Here is a 19,264-nt window from a genome sequence, read left to right on the forward strand (position 1 = left end):
TGTAGGCTCGGTTTTCTGTAGCTCACATCATGTCAAGTGAACTGTGCTTTTTTTTCTGTTTATCTCAACTTGCATTTCCTACATTTTTCCATTTTTACTCAGACTATTGATGGCTTGTGGTGTAAATATCAAAAGAATAAAGAAATATTTTACTGTTTCTATCATTATGGAGTTTGACTTTTAAACTTTTTTAATAGTAAATGTCCCAATCATGTCCCAATTATTCTGGTTTATGGAGGTAAGAACGGTGCGAGTGTTGAAACAAAGATGTGCTTATTAATGTTTTTAATTCAAATTTCCAGAGACTTTATCAGGGCTGAGACAAAATGTATACATACATATGAAGTTTTGGCTTTTTACTTTCTGCCGGACCACCTCCATTTTTAAATTTTTTTTGAAAACTTTTACATAAACATGGAAGTTTTACGATCCATGTGCCACATACAGAGCTGAAATCACTCACCATTCACCTAATTACACATTTGAAGCTTACATTTTATAAAGAACAGGTCCACATAATATTTGCATGTTTCTGATGCGGCTTCAGGAAATATTAAATGAATCAGCTGAAAGACTAGATATCTCTTTCAGGTCCTGTATCAGGGTTTTTCTGGATTTTTTTCCTATTTCTTAAAGAAATAACTTTGAGATAATTTTCACCTGCTACATAGCATGCTGAGACATGCCAAGTTTTTGGCTGAAAGCTCTTTGGGAATCACCTTTTTTGCTTGTCAAACTGTGTTATCTTAAGCATTTTTTGTAGGTTGAACTAAAGAAATGGACACAAATTATGTGTTTTTGCAATGCACGTGCAACTGTGAGTCACAAAGTTCATAAAGACAGAACTTAAAATTGACCCATTGTTAATTTTCTGTTATGTGTACACCCAATACTGGTTCATCCCTTGAGTTAGGTGGCTTTTATGGCCTTTTTTAGTAGCCTTAAGTAGCTTAAATGGTAAATGGTAAATGGCCTGCATTTGTATATGCGATGTGGTGAAAAAGCCACACAGAGGTGGGCTATTTGATGTTTATTTTTTATGTTATTTATTCAGCATGTTAATGGCCCGCTTTGCAAGACAGCTATATATTTCATAACTCGACATTATACTTGATGCCCAGCTACAGCATTGATTTAGCATGGAAAACACACTGTTATCCTAACTGTCTGTAATCTAACGATGCAATTGAGCATCACAGTTTCAAGCCCGGAGCATATGCATACAGGTGCAGTTAATTAACTCTGCTTAGGTTTCATGTGAATCCCCAGTCCTCAATATCTGTATACGATCTAGAATACAAAATAACCAACAGAGGGAGAGAAATGTGAATTAAGTTCCGTTCGTTGACCACTGAAGTCCTGAAATTTCAAATCCACATGGGTAAGGTCTTTACACGGGCCGATAGTTTGTAATTATTCCTTACTAAATATAATTTCTTCTGCAAGCATGTTTGCATATGTCCTAAAAATGCATCTCTCCAAAATACACTTTTGGTTGTGAGTATTTTACAGGAAAAACTGTAGTTTTCAGTCACACGTTCTCTTGGAAACAGAGTTGCTTTTGTCTCTCTCAATGGACAGAAATGTGAATTTGCACTTGTTTTTTTCCTCATGTGATGGATTTGATGGCTGCTAGAAGCCAGAGGGTGTCAGTGTAGTCCTTTTCAACGCCTCCAGCGTCCATTAAACTTCATTTGTGTGACGTGACCTCACGGCTTAGTCTCCTCTGTGATGTGAAGTCTCACCCCTCACAGGCAACTCCAAATGGTTTTGTTCTCTTTGTAGCCCACATGATACTTCCCTAAGCCCAGTATTTACTGCTGGAGCCCACTTGCAGTTATAAATGGGCTAACTGAACTATGGTTGTCTGTTACCAAGAACGGCCACAAACTGAACTATGAAAACAGGCGTTTAAGGCAGGAGTGTATGATAAATTGAATGCTTCCTAATCACAGGATGATGATTTCCTTTGGTTTGCAGAATGGGTCTAATTTTGTTGCTGCTCATTTAAAAAGAGCTTTGCTATAAGCCGTGACTGTCTCTGTTTCTTCATAATGCTTTAAGCTGCATTCCTGCTCCACAGCCCCAAAATAGAGCTCAGCCTTGCCTTGACTGTGCAGCTGAGCCATCCACTTCCATATGAGAGAGGTCCCCAACATGCTCATGATATTTGTCAGTAGCAGGAGAGTGACACTGTACAAGTGAAGACGCTTCAGTGTGTTGGCGCTCGTAAATCCATCAGCTTTCAGCCTTGTTGTTTAGTCTTCACGACCTTATTAAAGACTACGTTTGATTTATCACTTGAGTTTGACGTGCTAAAAAGATTAATTAGGACCAAAGCAACCCTTTCAGTTACATAAATCTCAATGAAACCCTCTTTTCATGTCAGATACACATGTCAAATGTCAAGGTTTATGACAGCTTTCTAAGTATAGGCCGTATAACCAGTGCCCAGGCATCTCCCCACTATTTATTTGCCAGGTCGGAAAGCCTGCTGTTCTTGGACAGCATTCCCCTTGGATTAAGCTGATATCTGGCACCTGGCATTGAGCCCCTGCTTGTCAACTCTAAGTTTGTTCTTTTTTTTGAATAACGAATCCATACATTCTCTGAATATGTCGTATATCATGTGAGCATAACCCAGGATTGTCGGAGAGTATTACATCAGCCTCGGGCCTGTTAACAATGACGACACCTTTTCCTTTTATATCCCACCTCCTGTTTTACCAGTGATCTACCGTGGAAGCAATCTTAGTAGTAATGATATTACAAAGTAAGATAAAGGCTACAGCAAATAATTTCAAAAAGACTAACTAGTCAATATAATGTTGGTATTTTGGAAAATTTGTCCAAAATCTGGAATTTCCATAATTCCATGTGTAGCTGAATGTACTGTACAGCACCACAGCAACATATTTATTTGATCACAATGTATGTGTGTGGTCTATTTTTAGGTCAATCCCACATACATCATGCTGCAGCTTTAAATACAAGTTAGTAAACAATATCTGACACTGAAAATAGTCTCCACTATATACAAAGTTTAAGCCTTTGTAAGCACAGCTTACTAAAAAATCAAAACTTAAACAATCCATCTGTGTGTTTAAATGCTCAAACAATGATTCATTATAATATTACGACTCTAAAACATCACCCAAAATATGCTGTAAACACTGATGCAAACTTTGAGAATGAGTCAAGTTAAAAGTGTTGTGAATTTAACATCCTGATGCACTTGTAATTCATGGCCTCGCACTGGGTATGGGACAATAATGTTACAGTAGGTGTAGGATGGAGCTGCATTGTCAACTACAGAGAGGAGGAGCATGCCACATCTCTATATAAGGCCTAAAAGCCTGTCCCTCCTTGATCTGTTATCGGTCCCCCTCTTCTCCCCACTGACTTTTCCAAACCGTATCCCTGTGCCCTCTTCATCTCCCATCACTCTGCTGCAAAGGGGTCTGAGGGTTTTTATTCGCTATTGTCCTACTCACCATCAGCACCTATCTGTCCCTCCTGGACTGAGGAGGCTCCCACGCCTCATACAAGAATCCTACCTGCATCTTTTGACTCCTTGGTAGCTTCTTTGGGACGCAGCTCAAGATGCCAGAGCCCACAAAGAAAGGTAGGAGTTTTAACAGTATGTTGCCAGCATGCAGCTGGGGTCCAACCACCTGTTACAGTTTATGTTTTAATTGTTTTAAAAGGTACAAATGCTGAGAATTTGCAACAGTTTAAGGTTTACAATGTGGTTCTGCTTTTTTTTTTTTTTTTTTTTTTTTTTTTGATTGAGGGCAGCACAGTTTGTTGTTACTGGCTGTGAGGAGCTCCATCACTCTATGGCTTGCCTGCCAGCTTGTTCATAGGAATCCTCAAAGTGACTTTGAAAGTGGTATTGTATTACTGATGCGTGCGTGTTTCTACCATCCTTGGTACAAGAGAAGATTTGAGGCGTACAAACAGATAGTATTATTGCAAAGCTTGGCATACTGGATCGGTTTAGATTGATTTGACTGGAGAAAGACAAGATGGTAAAGCACAGGAGAGGAATGTTGATGAGTGCTCAGGAAAAAAACTACCCCTGAGGGATGATGCAAGCTGGATGGAAAGTGTGAGGGTTGAACCGTGTAAGGATAAATAACATCTTGATTGTAGATATCTTCTAATTGAGTTTTTGTTCATCCCCTGTCGCGCCCTCATGTTGGATCTTTCTTTCACACTGGAGTGTCACTCATCTCTACCATCATGTCCATCAACATTCCCTTTTAATCCACTTGTGTCTGTCATTACCTTATGGTATTACTCCCACTCTACCGATTAGCTCAGTTCTCCGGGCAGCATCTGTTGTTGACCCAGACATGCCCATGTAGAGGAAATCAAACGCTTTGTTCAGCTTTTGGATGGCTTCCGAATTACACATAATAGAACTTTCAAAATCTATGATTCTCTAGAAGAGGATTGGTGTGTCCATACCAGCTCTTGGACTGCTGTGCATTGTTTGCACATCTCTTTGTACACAAATACATCTCTGTATTTGATTTACCTTCCATTAAAATATGTTTTAGGTGTTTGAAAGGACTGAGGGTTGCCGCACATCAAGCAAGCTTTGCCTTTTAGATCGTAAAGCATTATAAATACTGGATTAAAGCATTAACTTGACAATCTGCAAGCTACAAAACCCTAACAGTACCTTACAGTACCAATTTAGCTCCCTTTCTATTTGCGCCGTTTGCAGTTAAGAGAGAGTGATGTGCGAAGTGATGTGACAATCAATACCTGTTCTTACAGAGTTCATCTGGTGCCATGACCATCCATGATCCCTCGGGAATCAAGGCTGTGGTGAATTAAAGGCAGCAGATTCCTGTCTGCTACAAACACTACCCATAAATAGCTGCACAGCCCCAAGCAGCAGATAAATAAGGGCGGAAAAGTATTGTTCTTTAAATGAGTCTGAACAGCTGAAGAGGAGGAGGGTAGGGGCTGTTGTTTTAGACACCCGGCTCTCAAGCCTTTAAAATGTCCCAACCAGAGATTACGGAGTGGTTGAGTTGTCCCTGGATCTCTGGGGAGCAGGATTCTTGTCCCTGGAATAGTTCAGAATGAGCACACTTTTAATCCCCATCCCTTGTTCACTGCCATCTCCTTTCACTGCCCCTCCTCCACGCCAAAACAGACACCTCCCTGCCACCCTGTGCTCAGGATGGATCACTCAGAGGTCAGGCAGCTCCCTATTAAATCTCCAAATCTGTGCCCAGCGATCCTCATGAACTGTGACAAAATTTCAGAGGTAGTAAAGGCCATGTCTTTACCTCGTAATATTTATTGTCACTAAGGTCCAACACTCCCCTGGGCTTTATCCTCAAACACTTTGTGTTACTGAATACCACCTAGCAAATCAAGCCCATGATGAAATACACAGGGGAAACCTGTCAGCAACTAACTGCCACTCAAGTGCTGATTCCTAAAGGGTCCTTCAGTGTAGTTGTTATCAAAGCAGTAAATGGAAAAACTAAATCACCAGAAAGGGTCTGGTTGTATTAGCTTTAGCTTGAATGTCTTATCAGAGCAATAGGGGTCTATATTAGGAAAAATGAAGCCTCTGGCCATTTAGCTTACATACACATATGAGCCCTTCTGTCTGCACGCCAGCAGCGGCGACAGCTGAAAATACCTGCAGCTCCGTCAGCTGCGCTGAGAGTCCTCAGAGGTAAAACAAAACCTTTCTCCACTCTCATTATCTCTACGGTGATGAGACAGAGCAAGGCTCGCTCTTGGGTACATGATGTGACCCTGCAGGATTCTGGCACATGGGCCAGCAACACATTGTTTTGGAGTGAGACAGAACTGTGGCTAATTTTGACAAGGAATGCTAAGAGGGAATCATTACAAATGGAGAGATATCAGAAGCTAAGTGGCAACGGAAGAAAATGTATATATGTCAGTAGACATACTGCACAAGGAATTAGGGTTACAGTTTTCACTGATGGGCTTCAAACAGGTGGCAGTGACAAGATGGACAATACACGGAGGAAGGAAAGTTTTTTCTACAGGGATACAGACATTTCAACAATATTCCACCCTTGGGATTCCCATGTGTTCACCCACTGACATTTAATGTCATGAATATGAAGTACTAAATTCACTTTTTTAAAATATACATTTTTATGGCTGTAATAAGAGGTTTAAACACTCTCCACATCTCACATTTTTCTTGAATCCAAGGTGTTTTAGTGCCAAAAACCCCTCTAATAAACTTTAATAATTATTATTAATTATTTGGGGCATTAAGTATCTGACAAAGATTTCTGCAGGAGTAAATTTCAATGTACTTTGCTGAAAAAATGTAAATTTTGTAAACCTATAATGTTAAAAAGCATACACAAATTTATGGATACATAACAGTAGTGGACCAGGTCCTATACAAGACTATGAAATGTTGGGCATTATGTACCCTAACTGTCAACTTCATCCAAGCGCCGACGATATTTTTAACTCTACAGCATAACTGATGACATGACATTTCGAGCTACAGATATGACAATATGCTGCACTTAAATGTGCTTTGTTTTGCTAACTTCTGTCTGTTTTTAGCATGCATTGCCTTCATTCAGATGCTACTGACTAGCATTAGACTGTATAAAAGATAGCTTTAACCAGGATGGCATCACTCATATGTTTTGGACTTAGCATTTTACATTTTTGAGGTTAGCATTTTGGCAGTAGCCATGTTCTTGGATGAAAGTGCGGAGTGCTAATTTATTAGGTACCTATAAACTATGTGGGTGCAACGCTTGGAGTGATATTAGCTAATTAGTGCTCAGAAACAGACTAATAAAATACTCACCAAAACTGAAGCTCAAACTTCATAGATGGTCTGTTGTTCACAGCCTACCACAATCTCAATCAGATAATCCAGGTAAATGCTCCAAGAGGCTCCAACATCACACAAGCACTGATTAGGTCCATTTAAATGCTGGAAGTAGTGCATGAGGCCTTGCAGACTATGACCACACCCATTACTCAATTTTCAATGTGGTTGTGTTATAAAATTAAATTCACCCCTCTCAGACCTGTTTTAAAGGAGGACTTTATCCACAAAAGCCAAAAATATTTTAGTACCAGTCTTTAAAATGCATTTTAATGCTGTAAAGTTGAACATTTTGACATAGGAGTGTATTGGGACTGCCTCCCATATGGATCCTGCCTCTCGTGGATCCTAGAGGAAGTTTTTGTTACTTCTACACTTACTTACTTTGCACTGGTTTTGTGTTTAAGCTTTGGAGTTGCCCTTGCTGCTATTTGCAGACAGCAGCCCTCAGTCCCCGGTGATAAGACCACCTGTCAAAAATGATAAATGATATAAATGATAGCCTGTGACCCTGAAAGTACCTGCAGAAGAGGGCAGCAGGGGTTAGCCTACAGAGTAAGAAGTCGCCATGCTACTGCTCTGTTTATGTTTTCATAAATAGTGATGATCGATGTGAGCAGAAGGCAGTTGAGACAAAAGGTGTGTGTAATTGGAAGAGAGAGGATTACCAAGTCTTTGTTCAAATGTCTACATTATATCTTTTTTTCCTCACAATAGCCTCTATTTGTGGAAACAGTTTTGTGGAGGTGCAATTTGGCTACAGTGCTGTGAAAAAGTATTTGTCTCTTTTGTGATTTCTAAGATTTTTGGACACTGTTTTTTTCTCACACTTACGTTGCAGATAATCAAACAAATTACAATATTATGTATTATTATTGCAATTACAAAATAAAAAATTTTAAATTCTTCTTTTAAAGGATATTCAAACCAAACGGGTATTTGTATTCGTGATCACTTGAAGTGTCTTTCACATCACTGGAAGAATTTTGGCCCACTCGTCTTCCAGATTTGTTTTAATTCAGCCACACCTGAGGGTTTTCCACCATGAACAGCCTATTTAAAGTAATATCAAAGGATCACAATATGATTTAATGCAGGACTTTGACTAGTCCACTTCAAAACCTTCTTTTTGTTTGAGTTACTGAGAAGTGGCAGGTGTGTTTGACAATGGTATGACATTCGTTTTATTAAAGGTATAACCGCACTTTTCCCAAAGTCTTTGGGATCATTGAGATGTTTTTTGGCAAATATGAGATGAGTCTTTATGATTTTTTTGTTCACCAGTGGTTATCTCCTTGAAACTCTGCTATGCAATTTTTGCCCAGTCTTTGTCTTAGTGCTGGATTGTGAACTCTGACCTTAGCTGAGGCAAGGGAGGTCGGCAGTTCTTTGGATGTTGTTCTGGGGTCTTTTGTGACTTCCTGAATGAGCCATTGATGCACTCTTAGAGTAATTTTGGTCAGCTGGCCACTTCTGGGAAGGTTCCCTGCTGTTTTCAGTTTGTGGGTAACAGCTGTCACTATGGTTCACTATAGTCCTAAAGCCTTAGAAATGGCTTTGTATCCCTTTCCAGACTCATAGATGTCAATGACTTCTGTTGCATATGCTCTTGAGGTTCTTTAGATCCCAGCATGATGTGCTGCTTTTTAAAAAAAACAAAAAAAAAAAAAACTACCTCTCTTTGTCAGACAGGTTTTTATTTAAGTAATTTCTTGACTTAATAGCTATCAGGTTTGGGTGTAGCTAAAAAATTGAACTAAGCTTTCCAAAAAATGCGGTTGCTCAAAGTTAATTTATGATTTAATGAGAGGGGAACCTGTGTGGTTATGAAAGGTTTTTTTTTGACTTAATAAATGAAACCATCATTTAAAAACATAAATTTTGTATTTAATCATGATATCATGATATCTTTTTGCATAATATTAAAATTTGCTTGAATGATCTGAAATATGTAAGTACGTAATACGTAAAATCAGTGTGCTCAAACTAAGAAAAAAAGAGAGTCATAATGCAAGTAATTCTGCTGTCATGTTTCATAGTTGTATTTTCTTTTTCTTCCTGTAGATGAGCCAAATGGTCAGCCAGAGGGTGAGTGCACATCTTATCATCCTATCACCTCACAGTCCAGCAGCGTAGAGTTGCACAATACACAATTTTTTATAAAAAGTCGCTCAAAATTTGCACAAGTATGCAATTTCAGTAGAAAATACCACTGCTGACATCAAACAGCAACCCTTGTTTTCACTTGTTGTACAGGCACAAAGCAGAACAGGTCTACACATGTAATATAATGAACCTGGCGTGAATGTGCAAACACTGCCGCATAGGAGTGTAAATGTGGAGCCAATAGTCGGCAGTATGGATATGCTGCCGTGCTTCACAGAGATCTGTAGCAATGACCAAGCTGTCAGCATCTCTGACATTCCTCTCGTCAGCCAGCTGATCCCTCACTGTTGATTCAGCTGACGCCTCTGCCATCCCATGTGAGCAAGCTGCTGGCGTGTTATTGGCTTTTTGCCGGCGACCTTGGAGCTTCAGCATCTTAATGCTCCAGCTCAGTCGGGTGGCGGGAGAGCTCAGCTTTTTAGGGTCCAAGTAAAATATTATTCCCGGAAATTTTCTGTATTTAACACATGTAGAAATAAAAAGACTACATCACAACCAGGCTAAGGTCAGCATTATTGAAAACGTATAGCAGCACTTCATATGAAATAGGGAGAGTTATGTAAATAAGATGAAAATATAAGGAGTCTGCTCTTTTAGTCATTTGGCGTGTTCTGATTTCCAGGATGTCAAATACTGCCCGCTTTCACAGAAGTAAAATGCACAAGGTGTTGTTTCAATAATGATTATTGGCAAAACGGGTCACAGGTGTGACATTGGTCATCCTGTACTCTTTTATTTGCAGCCACTTATACTACTAATAAGAATACACATTGAGTTTCTTCACTACCAACTTTGTGTCAGGCTGTCCTTGAAGTCCTCTATAGAGGCAACACAAAAGAATCAATAAAAAAACAGAAGATCCAGGTCATCCCGCTACAACAGAATCCACATGGCCTGACCCCTCTAGGCCTCCCCAGAATAGTCAGACCTTACTCCAAAAAAAAGCAAGGGTTATGATCACTGTCATCATGTAGCTATAAAACAGGTGGGGTCTAAGTAAAAAAAAATCCATAAAAAGACTGAGTCATACAATCCTGTCTCACAACACAAATTTCCCAGCATTATTTAGTGTCCCTAAACACCACTTTTCATCTGTCTTATCTAGTGCCTTCTGAAAGGACATCAAAAATGGTATTTGGTATTTACAGAAGTTGACTTGAATTTGAAGTGAAACACTTAAATTTGAGTCATACATGTCATAGTTTTCCATTTGTATGATTTTGCTATTGCTTGCTGCCATGGTAACACTTTCCATGGTTGCTAACATATTATTGTGGTCGTAATTTGAATGGAAAGGACGGCCTTGTCTACAAACACTCTGAGCTGTATGTGTGATGGTAACTGGAAATGAAGAAGGTTCCCTTTCAGAGTAAAAGTTGCGCCTTATGAAACATGTTGGCTGTGGTGCTGAGCCACAAAGTTTACTATGAACCTTCTCCATTTTCAGTTGGCATCACAATTCTCTCAGTTTTTGCAACTGATTATACCCAGTGACAGCCAGCAACCTACAGAAACCACTTACCAACCAGTCAGGGAAAACACACATTTCTCTAGCAACCAGTGTTTGTGTCACATCAAATGAGGCGAACATGAGAGCCCTTAAGTGGTTGACTAACTTGTGCTTTCTGCCACTGTGAACCTTCATTCAGCTGCTGTCCAAATTCAAAGCCCAGACACCAGTGGCTTCTGATAATGTGGCAGTATTTCACGCTCTGGTATGAGAACTCTGACTAAGACGCAAGACAGCAAAAAAGAAAAACAGACATTAATAAATTAATACTTTTATATAGTGCTTGTTAATGAGGAAAATCATTAAGTCAATATAATCCCATTACTGTAGCACAATATAAAATAGTGTCTCAGAGCCCAACACTCATCCTAGTGTTCAGATGCGGAAGCTGCACAGGGCAAAGCTAGAGTTCCGGCAGTTTTACAGCTGTAACAGTAACGTGCATTCCTATCAGTTTACTGTGTAATCCCTTCGAGCACGCATTCTCTAAAATGAGAGGATCTAACAGTTACTGAGGAATATAATGAATGCACGACATTGCCTGACGAAGCACGACACTTCCAACCGGTGTGTTTATTAATGCGTATTAATGTGCATTTCAACATGAACGACCTTTGCACAGCCTCAAGTGTTGACATATTAACAGCACATTTTCAGTCAGAGAGCTTACTGATGAGTCTAGGAGGATGTTCTGGAAAATGATGATGTTTTGTGATAAAGTATGCATACTTGCAGGCAGGTGGGTGGATATAGCTGTGTGTCTCTGTCCGTGTGAGTGTGTGTCTGTTTGTTTGGGTGTGTGTGTGTGTGAAAGTGAGAGAGGCACTGCAGATGCTGAAGCTTTATTGCTTATCAAAAGCAGCTGTTCCATCCACAACTATATTTGTCACATGCTCAGAAAGTGTTGCCCCAGAAAGTAGCGGTGCCCCACCCCCACCTGAGATTTCCCTGGAGGTATCTCCACCCCCAGGTGGGTATAACCCTGATGCCTCCCTCTTCACTTGCCCCAGAATGTTTCGCACTTTTTGCTGGTCACACTCACATCACGTGTTCGTTTGGTGTGTGCCATCACAATTTCATTTTTTTTAATTCACCGTGCGAGGCCTGAAACTGCACTGTTCTTGTGGAGGTATGATCACTCAGCACACAATGTTCACACAAGAAATTAGTTTAGCTGCAGCAAACCACCCCACTCACTGTGCACACATCCACATGCCTGCACTGCTCTAGATGCACGTGCCTTGATTCATGGAGCTGTTACTAAGTCATGCTGTGGCTGTTTTTGTACTCAGCTGTATATGTTATCAAACAGGAGGTCGATGAGGGATTACAGATCCCGGGCTTTACTGACTCTGTTGGCTCCAGTCAACGGCCAACTGTCCCGATTTACTGAGTTAGTAAATCCCTGCCTCCTTGATCACTTTACAGTATAGATATGCAATGACCAGATAGCTTCTTCACTGACATTTCTGATAAAACGCCAGAATACCACTAGATTCCTTTAATGGAGATTAATTTGTGGACTTTAAAGCACTGCTCTATTCCTGCTGGTTTTCTTTCAGTCTGTCAGGTCACTTCTTTAGCTCCAGATGAAATATTTCAGTGATGCATTGAATTACTTGCCACATTCATTCTGCTAAAAGGACAATCCTATTGATTCTGGTGATCCTGGGATTTCTGTTAAAGCACTACTATGAGGCTGACACTTGTCCTTTGTAATAATATGACCCAAACACTAGTAGATGGATGGATATTAGATGCAAGTATTTCAGTGATACTCAAGAAAAATGCAACTGCTTTGTTGATCTTTGCTGTCATTTGGTTGTCTTCTCATCTTCAAATACTATAAAAATGAAGCACCACCTAATGCAGTTTGGGATTTTACCCAGACTACACAATAAAACTAAATTAACAGAGCTAACAATACCAGGCCATAGAGCATCCTGTATTAATTGAGGGAAAAGTGGCATAAAACAAAATCTACTCACCAGGAAAAACTAAACACTGAACAAGTAAGTGAGGGATGATTGAGAAGGGCCTGCTAACCCTAAAGCATACCCTGCTTTGTCATCTTTTTCTTCTAAATTGAGCCACAGTTTACAAAATAAACATCTTGCTATGCTAACCCATATTTATAAGTGAAAGTGTTTGCTGAGGTCTTATATGAAGAATATTATCATATTGTCACAGACTTAGATACAGTATTGTTATAGTGTAGTTTTCTTTATTAAGGACCAGCGAATACACAATCCCAGTAGGTGTATAAGATACATATCATACATATTACTTAAGCTTTAGACTCATCTTCCTGCCTCAAATATCGTCAATTTCAGTCTATCTGGTCATTAGCTATTTATACTCATCTCATTTGAGCAAGCATTGTCTTGTGAGGCTTCGTGTGTTTGTGCTCAATGCTTGCTGCTCCAGCCTGGCGCTTTGTCTGCTGTACAGAGGCAGTAGCAGAGGGGAAAGAACCAGTAGAGACTGATGGGAAGAAACCAGAATCCACAGAGCCTGTGCCAGTACAGGCTGTGGTGGCTCAGGAGCCGTGTCCTGCCGTGAATGGCTCAATCCAACCACAGCCTGGTGGGGTTGGGGTAAAAGAGCAAGCAGAGTCTGCTAACTCTACTTTAAAGGAAGAGGGCACTTGCTCTCCCCCACCACCTGGTAAGTATGCTTCTTTAATATGAAACAATCCCATGTCTCTCAGTGAAAGTGCATGTTTTACCCCTCTTGCTGATCAAAGCAAACACACTGAGCATTGAAATAGTCTTTTCAGTTGCACATTACAACTGCACTGCAGCATGGCAAAAGCAACCTTTAAGACAAGTTTCTTTTTCTTTTTACATAACTTCAAAAATATTTTTACTATCAACAAAAAGATAATAGATTACTTTGCTAAGTCAACATTGAACTTCACTGATTGGCATCATGCACTGACTTCTCACTTGTTTCCTAAACAGTGCAACCCTAACTTTGATTGCATGCAGACTTCAAAGAAAAAACAACAACAAAATTTATGAGTTTTCAGATCCAAAGAGTTATATAAAAAGATAAAGTACTGATTAGGTTGAGAAATGGCAAAATGAAAGTGATGCAGTTTATTTGCAAGGTGAATCATCAAACTTAGTTCTTTATAATCCAGAAACAACAAGGCAAAAACATGCGAACATCAAAGTACTGACAAACAGGCCGCTTTCCTTGGATTATTTTTCTTTATGTAGAGGAAAGATGGAGCTACTTGGCTTAGCCATGAGCTTTTTTTTACCACTATGTGCTGCTTTGAGGCTGAATTTTATCTGATATACCCGTTTGTGTGTGTGTGTGTGTACACACACTTTGACGCTAGTCTGCTTGTGCTTTTGTTACGCCAGAATAAGAATCATACGGGAATACACACACAGCTATGACCTCACACTGTTTCACTCTACAGTACAGCAGTTAGGGGGTTTTGTTGTGCACAAACCAATCCATCAAACAACTTTTTCATTCATGTCCAAGAATTGCATGACACAGTTGTCTCGCATGTGGTCATTGGCCTTCTTGGCCTCGTGCTTTTATGTCAAAGTTGACCTGCCAGTGATTGACCTTGAGTCTTTTGATAAGTGGGTCTATTTGTCAATGACAACCTTTATTCCAGATGATGCTAAACCTGCAGCCACTACCCCATCCCCAACACCTCAACCAGGTTGGTACCAATAACAGACCTTTTCAAGTTCCTTATGGTTGCCATAAAGCAATCGAATTAATCATAGTAAGTGCTCCCAAAATATTTCAAGCACTTTAGCAAGATGGTTGAAGGAATAGCAGTGTTAGGTAGTTTAATTATTGCTCCTGTACAGGAAGGAAATTAAGAACTACAAAGTGAAATAATAAAATCTTCCTACAGTGGTGGTCAGGAGTTTACATACACTCATCATGGGCATGGATATCTTGGTCATTTTGGGATTTTAATGTTTTAATGACTTTAAAAAAAACAATAATTAGTTACAAAAGGTTGAATTTAATTTTGATTTAATCGTATCCACACAGGGTAAAACAAAAAAAACAAGCTAAAATATATACATATGTCCCTTTCTGGCTTAATTCAATTTGAATATTTGACTACTTTTCTTGGCAGAATTGCTAGTTGATTGTTTTTAAGCATAGTTCACAAACCTTTAATAGGGTTGAGGTCAAGGCTTTGGGAAGGCCATTCCAGAAGCTTATAGCTAGATAACTTTATCCATTTCAAAACCAGTTTTTATGTGTGTTTGGGATTATTGCCCCATTTCAGTAGCCAATTGTGATCAAGTGAAGTGAAGTTGAAGAATTTGGAAGTAGTCTTTCTTCATTATTCCACAGACTTTTTGCAATATACGAGTTCGACTGGCAATCTGCAATTGTTTATGATCCCAATTTGAGTTGTGGCTCTGCAATTGACCCCATGTGTACTAGAAAAATTCACAAATAAATTCAAACTTGTGCACCCTGTTCTTCTCTTTTTAATTCAACATAGATGTATTCTGTATAATCATCCCACCCCTGGAAAGGTTTTTCAAAAAAATCATTAAATATCCTAAATTACTAGGATGTTCTTGCCTATAATGGTTGTTTGACCAAAACTGTAATTCTCTGGTGTCTAATGTGCTTTACGGCTTTATAAGTACACACATTTTTAAGTCTGGTTTAGGCATTGACAAAAGTACCCTTTACAATCTAAATGATGTAAATATTTAATACTGATGTGTCACATCTGTAAACTTCAGATGTATGTCTATGCTTGTTGACATACATGTAGAAAATGTGTGATTTCTACTTGCAAACTTGCACTGCATAATTTCTACCTGCACTTCAACCTTTATTTCTCTAAGATAACTAAAGATGGATGTGGTAATGATATTTTATATGCATGTATCATGCAAAATATACACCAAATAAATCACTGTATAAATCACTACACATGCAATACAAATGTGCATGCCACTTATGTCTTCAAGTGTTAATTCAGCTGTCATAATTATATCACATATACAGATGTGTATAGGCTACTGGGGTTTTTTTGTTTTTATTTTTTTTTCTTCATTTTTCTTTATTATGTTTTCAGTTAGTTATGATCCTGATATCAGTTTTATTTATGTGAACATACGATTCGGGTTAAAAGGAGCTGTGCAAACACTCAACCTGCGATTTCTGCAATACTAAAAAAGCATATTTCGTATTTCTATGTCAAATGAATGAGATACATTTCCCCAGGCAGTGTGTCATCTCTGTTAACAACATATTAGTTATAAAAGGTGCAATCAAAAAGTTCTACGCCTAATGAGCAAAATTTTAAAATTGCTACTTTTCCCTTTTTTTTCCCTCGACGCCTCTTCCAGTGCTCCTGCTTCACTTTATTGCGAAAAGTATCTGCTCTTTTTCCTTCACAAGCATATGAACTTGAGTGAGATCCAATTTTTAATCCATAGGGTTTAATATATATTATATATACATTTGGTTTAGGAGTGCATTTATGGAAATTTCTGAAGTGCATTTGTGCGCTTGCACCACTGCATCTGACGCTTTACATTGTGATGAACGGCTTTCATGCAGCTGCTCGCCATGGAAACCCCTCTCATTAAGCTCTCTAGGCACTCATCATGACCTAATCTGAAGGCCACATTAAGTTAGGAGATCTGTAGCAACTGGCTCTGCAGAAAGTTGGCGACCTACCACTAACAGTTGACTGTGATATATTTAGTAGTGAGGAAATTTCCCAACTGGACTTGTTGCACAGGTGGCATCCTATCATGGTACCATGCTGGAATTCACTGAGCTCCTGAGAGCTTACATGTTTGCAGAAGTAGTCTGCATGCCTAGGTGCTTGATTTTATAGACCCATGGCCATAAAACTGATTGGAACACCTGAATTCAATGACTTGGATAGGTGAGGAAATGCTTTTGGCAATATAGTGTATGTTTGGAGTTTGTTTTTGCTGGAAGAAGGACACTAATGCAAATTACATCATGTTATGTAATTTGAAACATTACATCTACGTATTCTTTTTGAAGCTTTTGTTTTCTGTGTCAGTATTAGTGTTGGTCAGTTAGTTTGGAACATTTTGGTTAACTTCTAAATAAAAGAGAAAAACAGCTTCCCTAAACCTTTGAATGTCCAACCCACACTGTTGTAGCCACAATAATCATCAAACTACCGGCAGTAGTTATATTTATAGTGATTAATTTCGATTATAACTCTGTTTTTTTTTCCACAGAGGATGCCAGTTCAACCAAGAAACTCTCAGTTGAGCTGCCTAGTAAGATCCCACCATTTTAGATCTTTGACCAAGAAGCTTATTTTAAATGATTCAGTGGCTGAGTGTGGAAAACATGTTGGAGACATGTTTATCTCTAGGTATTTTGTGTGTTTGGAAGTTAGCCTTTTAGCAGAAGAAAGTCAAAATATTCAAAACTCCCTTGCTAACGAAAATTTCAAACAGCGTTCACAATATAGTTTGAAACAAAAAAACCAAAAAGAAGCACTCTGACCTTTAAACTCTGACCTTTCAGAATTCCTCACTGCTTGCATACCTTTAACTGCTTGTCATCGTTTTCTGAGTGTGTGCTTGCTTCAGTGGACTTTACAGTACTATTTCTTACAATATGCTGTAAATTTCTCTCTGTCTTTGTTTAGATGATAGCGTCCCTGTGCCAGCCATGGGGAGAAAGGACTCAGGTAATAAAGTGGTAGCCCTTACACTTCTAGAGAAACTTTGTTCGGTTTTATTTGTTTCAAGAATATTGCGCGAAACGTGAAAAAGATTGTTTTATTGAAGTCTCCCCAACTCTTTGTGTCTTCACATAATCATAAAGGACATAAAGTGGGCTTCAGAGAAATAAATCTTTTTCATTTTCATTTAGAAGGTTTAAAATTATCACAGAAAAGCTAACAAGATTTTGTCCATGGTGAAGTTTCGTAAAGTATTAACACAGTGCCCAACAGAGGTGAATCACAATCATATGGCAACAGCATTATCTTCATTCATACCTCCAGGATCCAAAGAAGACTGCAGTATCCAGACAATTAAGAATTTATAAACCCAGTTTTTCTTTAATAATAATAATAATAATAATAAAAAGTTAGGTGCTGCTTGTTCTATTTGCATATCTTTCATGCTTTCCATGTTGCAAGCTGAGATCCTGCTGCTGTGTGAGGCGTGAGTGCTGGAAGTCATGTGTGTCTGTTAGTCTTTCTGTCTGTCTTTGTACCTCTGGACTGGTAAAAGTAAAAATTTCAGATGAGAAGTAAAAGGTGGGTGCTACGACTCCTTACTGTACTATTTGTAGCCTGTGGCAGAGGAGAGCTGTGTTTCACGTAGGTGATCTTTTTCCTCACTGACCAGTGTGGTCTCTGGGAGAGGGTCAGGCACCAGACGAACTGGACAAGCCCGTTGACAACCCACCGCTCTCCACCCTGCTGATTGAGAGACCCCTGAGTGGTGCTGTCACTGTTGGTGAGTAATAGAATGAAGAAGAAAGAAGATCTGAGGAGGGACTTCAAAGGGAAACCTGCAAAAAAGGAAAACTGTATCCATCTGACAGATTGCAGTAGGCATAGGATTTAGAAGAGCCAAGATATCTTTCTTTATTTCAGCCTTATTTCAGATCACTGCTGGTGATGCTAACTTTGACTTATAAGCATAAGTAGAGACACCACTAAGCTGGAAATGTTCTTATCCCTCAGTTCCTCAGGCCTGAAACTGGTTGCAACTTCCGGTCTCACATGAAAAATTTATATGCTCCAACTGTACAGCGAGTGGTTGCTGGGTGAAACTGGCTGCAAAGAGGATGGTGAACCAAAAATGTCCTTGTGATTGCTTTGGTGACTGCTAGAAAATTGCAGCAGTGAATTACCATTTTCGTGGAAAACGCACACGCCCAGCAACCAGAGCTCCCGACAGAGTGTTAACAAATATGTTAATTGATTTTTAGTTTATCATTTTACTGTTACACCAATAGCCCCAGTACACATTTTTTAATCAATGTACTGGTACATGTTTAAAAATACTGTATACACCAATTAACAATAGCTTGCCTTCATTTAAGCTTTCCTTTAAAAATGCATCCATTAATGAAATGTACTCACACATAGAGACCACTGCAACACATCAACTTCAACAGTTAGATGAAAGGAGACTTTTTTCTAAAAGAAGCAAAAATATGCTGTGTACTTTTCACTGTGACACTGATATCTAAGTTAAAACAGTCTCTGCATCTGTATTTGTATACAATATATGAATGCATGCTTTTTTTTATGTTAGTCTTCACTGGTACCCAATTACACTTTCTCTTTAATCATATCAAATTTTTCTGTCCAAAGGTGGTGACATCACCTTTGTTGCCAAAGTGGAGGCCAAAGATCTTCTGCGCAAACCAACTATCAAGTGGTTTAAAGGGAAATGGATGGATCTGGCCAGCAAGACAGGAAAACATCTACAGCTAAAAGAGACCTTTGACCGACTCACAAAGGTATCCATGTACCCTCACCTTCTTTAGAAGGTATGTAAGCAAATTTTGTGATAACGTTACTCTTATACAAACTTTTATCAGGTCCACACATTTGAGATGCACATCATCAAGGCCAAAGATAACTATGCTGGGAACTACAGGTGCGAGGTCAACTACAAGGACAAGTTTGATAGCTGTTCCTTTGACTTGGAAGTTAAAGGTTTGTCACATTGTTAAAATACTTTAGAACA

At 39.1% G+C, this 19,264-nt stretch overlaps 1 protein-coding gene across 14 annotated transcripts in view; it reads left to right on the forward strand.

Moving 5' to 3' along the window:
* The first annotated feature begins 3,390 nt into the window (after window positions 1-3,390).
* The window catches only part of mybpc1 (myosin binding protein C1), a 35,815-nt gene continuing 19,941 nt past the window's right edge, over window positions 3,391-19,264 (forward strand). For 3 of the 14 annotated variants that reach the window (XM_085251492.1, XM_085251488.1, XM_085251490.1), the window contains exons 1-10: window positions 3,391-3,625; window positions 8,933-8,956; window positions 11,443-11,514; window positions 12,996-13,211; window positions 14,185-14,232; window positions 16,781-16,822; window positions 17,200-17,241; window positions 17,909-18,019; window positions 18,886-19,034; window positions 19,116-19,233. In XM_085251492.1, the coding sequence (XP_085107618.1) occupies window positions 3,604-3,625; window positions 8,933-8,956; window positions 11,443-11,514; window positions 12,996-13,211; window positions 14,185-14,232; window positions 16,781-16,822; window positions 17,200-17,241; window positions 17,909-18,019; window positions 18,886-19,034; window positions 19,116-19,233 (844 nt within the window). In that variant the 5' untranslated portion in view covers window positions 3,391-3,603. The remainder of the gene's footprint in view (window positions 3,626-8,932; window positions 8,957-11,442; window positions 11,515-12,995; window positions 13,212-14,184; window positions 14,233-16,780; window positions 16,823-17,199; window positions 17,242-17,908; window positions 18,020-18,885; window positions 19,035-19,115; window positions 19,234-19,264) is intronic. The other 11 variants (XM_085251489.1, XM_085251493.1, XM_085251491.1 and 8 more) reach the window with 11 other exon arrangements.

This window comes from Mchenga conophoros, linkage group LG17 (genome assembly GCF_057382185.1).
Source record: "Mchenga conophoros isolate Kocher_MC1m ecotype Shallow Benthic linkage group LG17, M_conophoros_male_GT1.1, whole genome shotgun sequence".
In the NCBI taxonomy this organism is placed as follows: Eukaryota; Metazoa; Chordata; class Actinopteri; order Cichliformes; family Cichlidae; genus Mchenga; species Mchenga conophoros.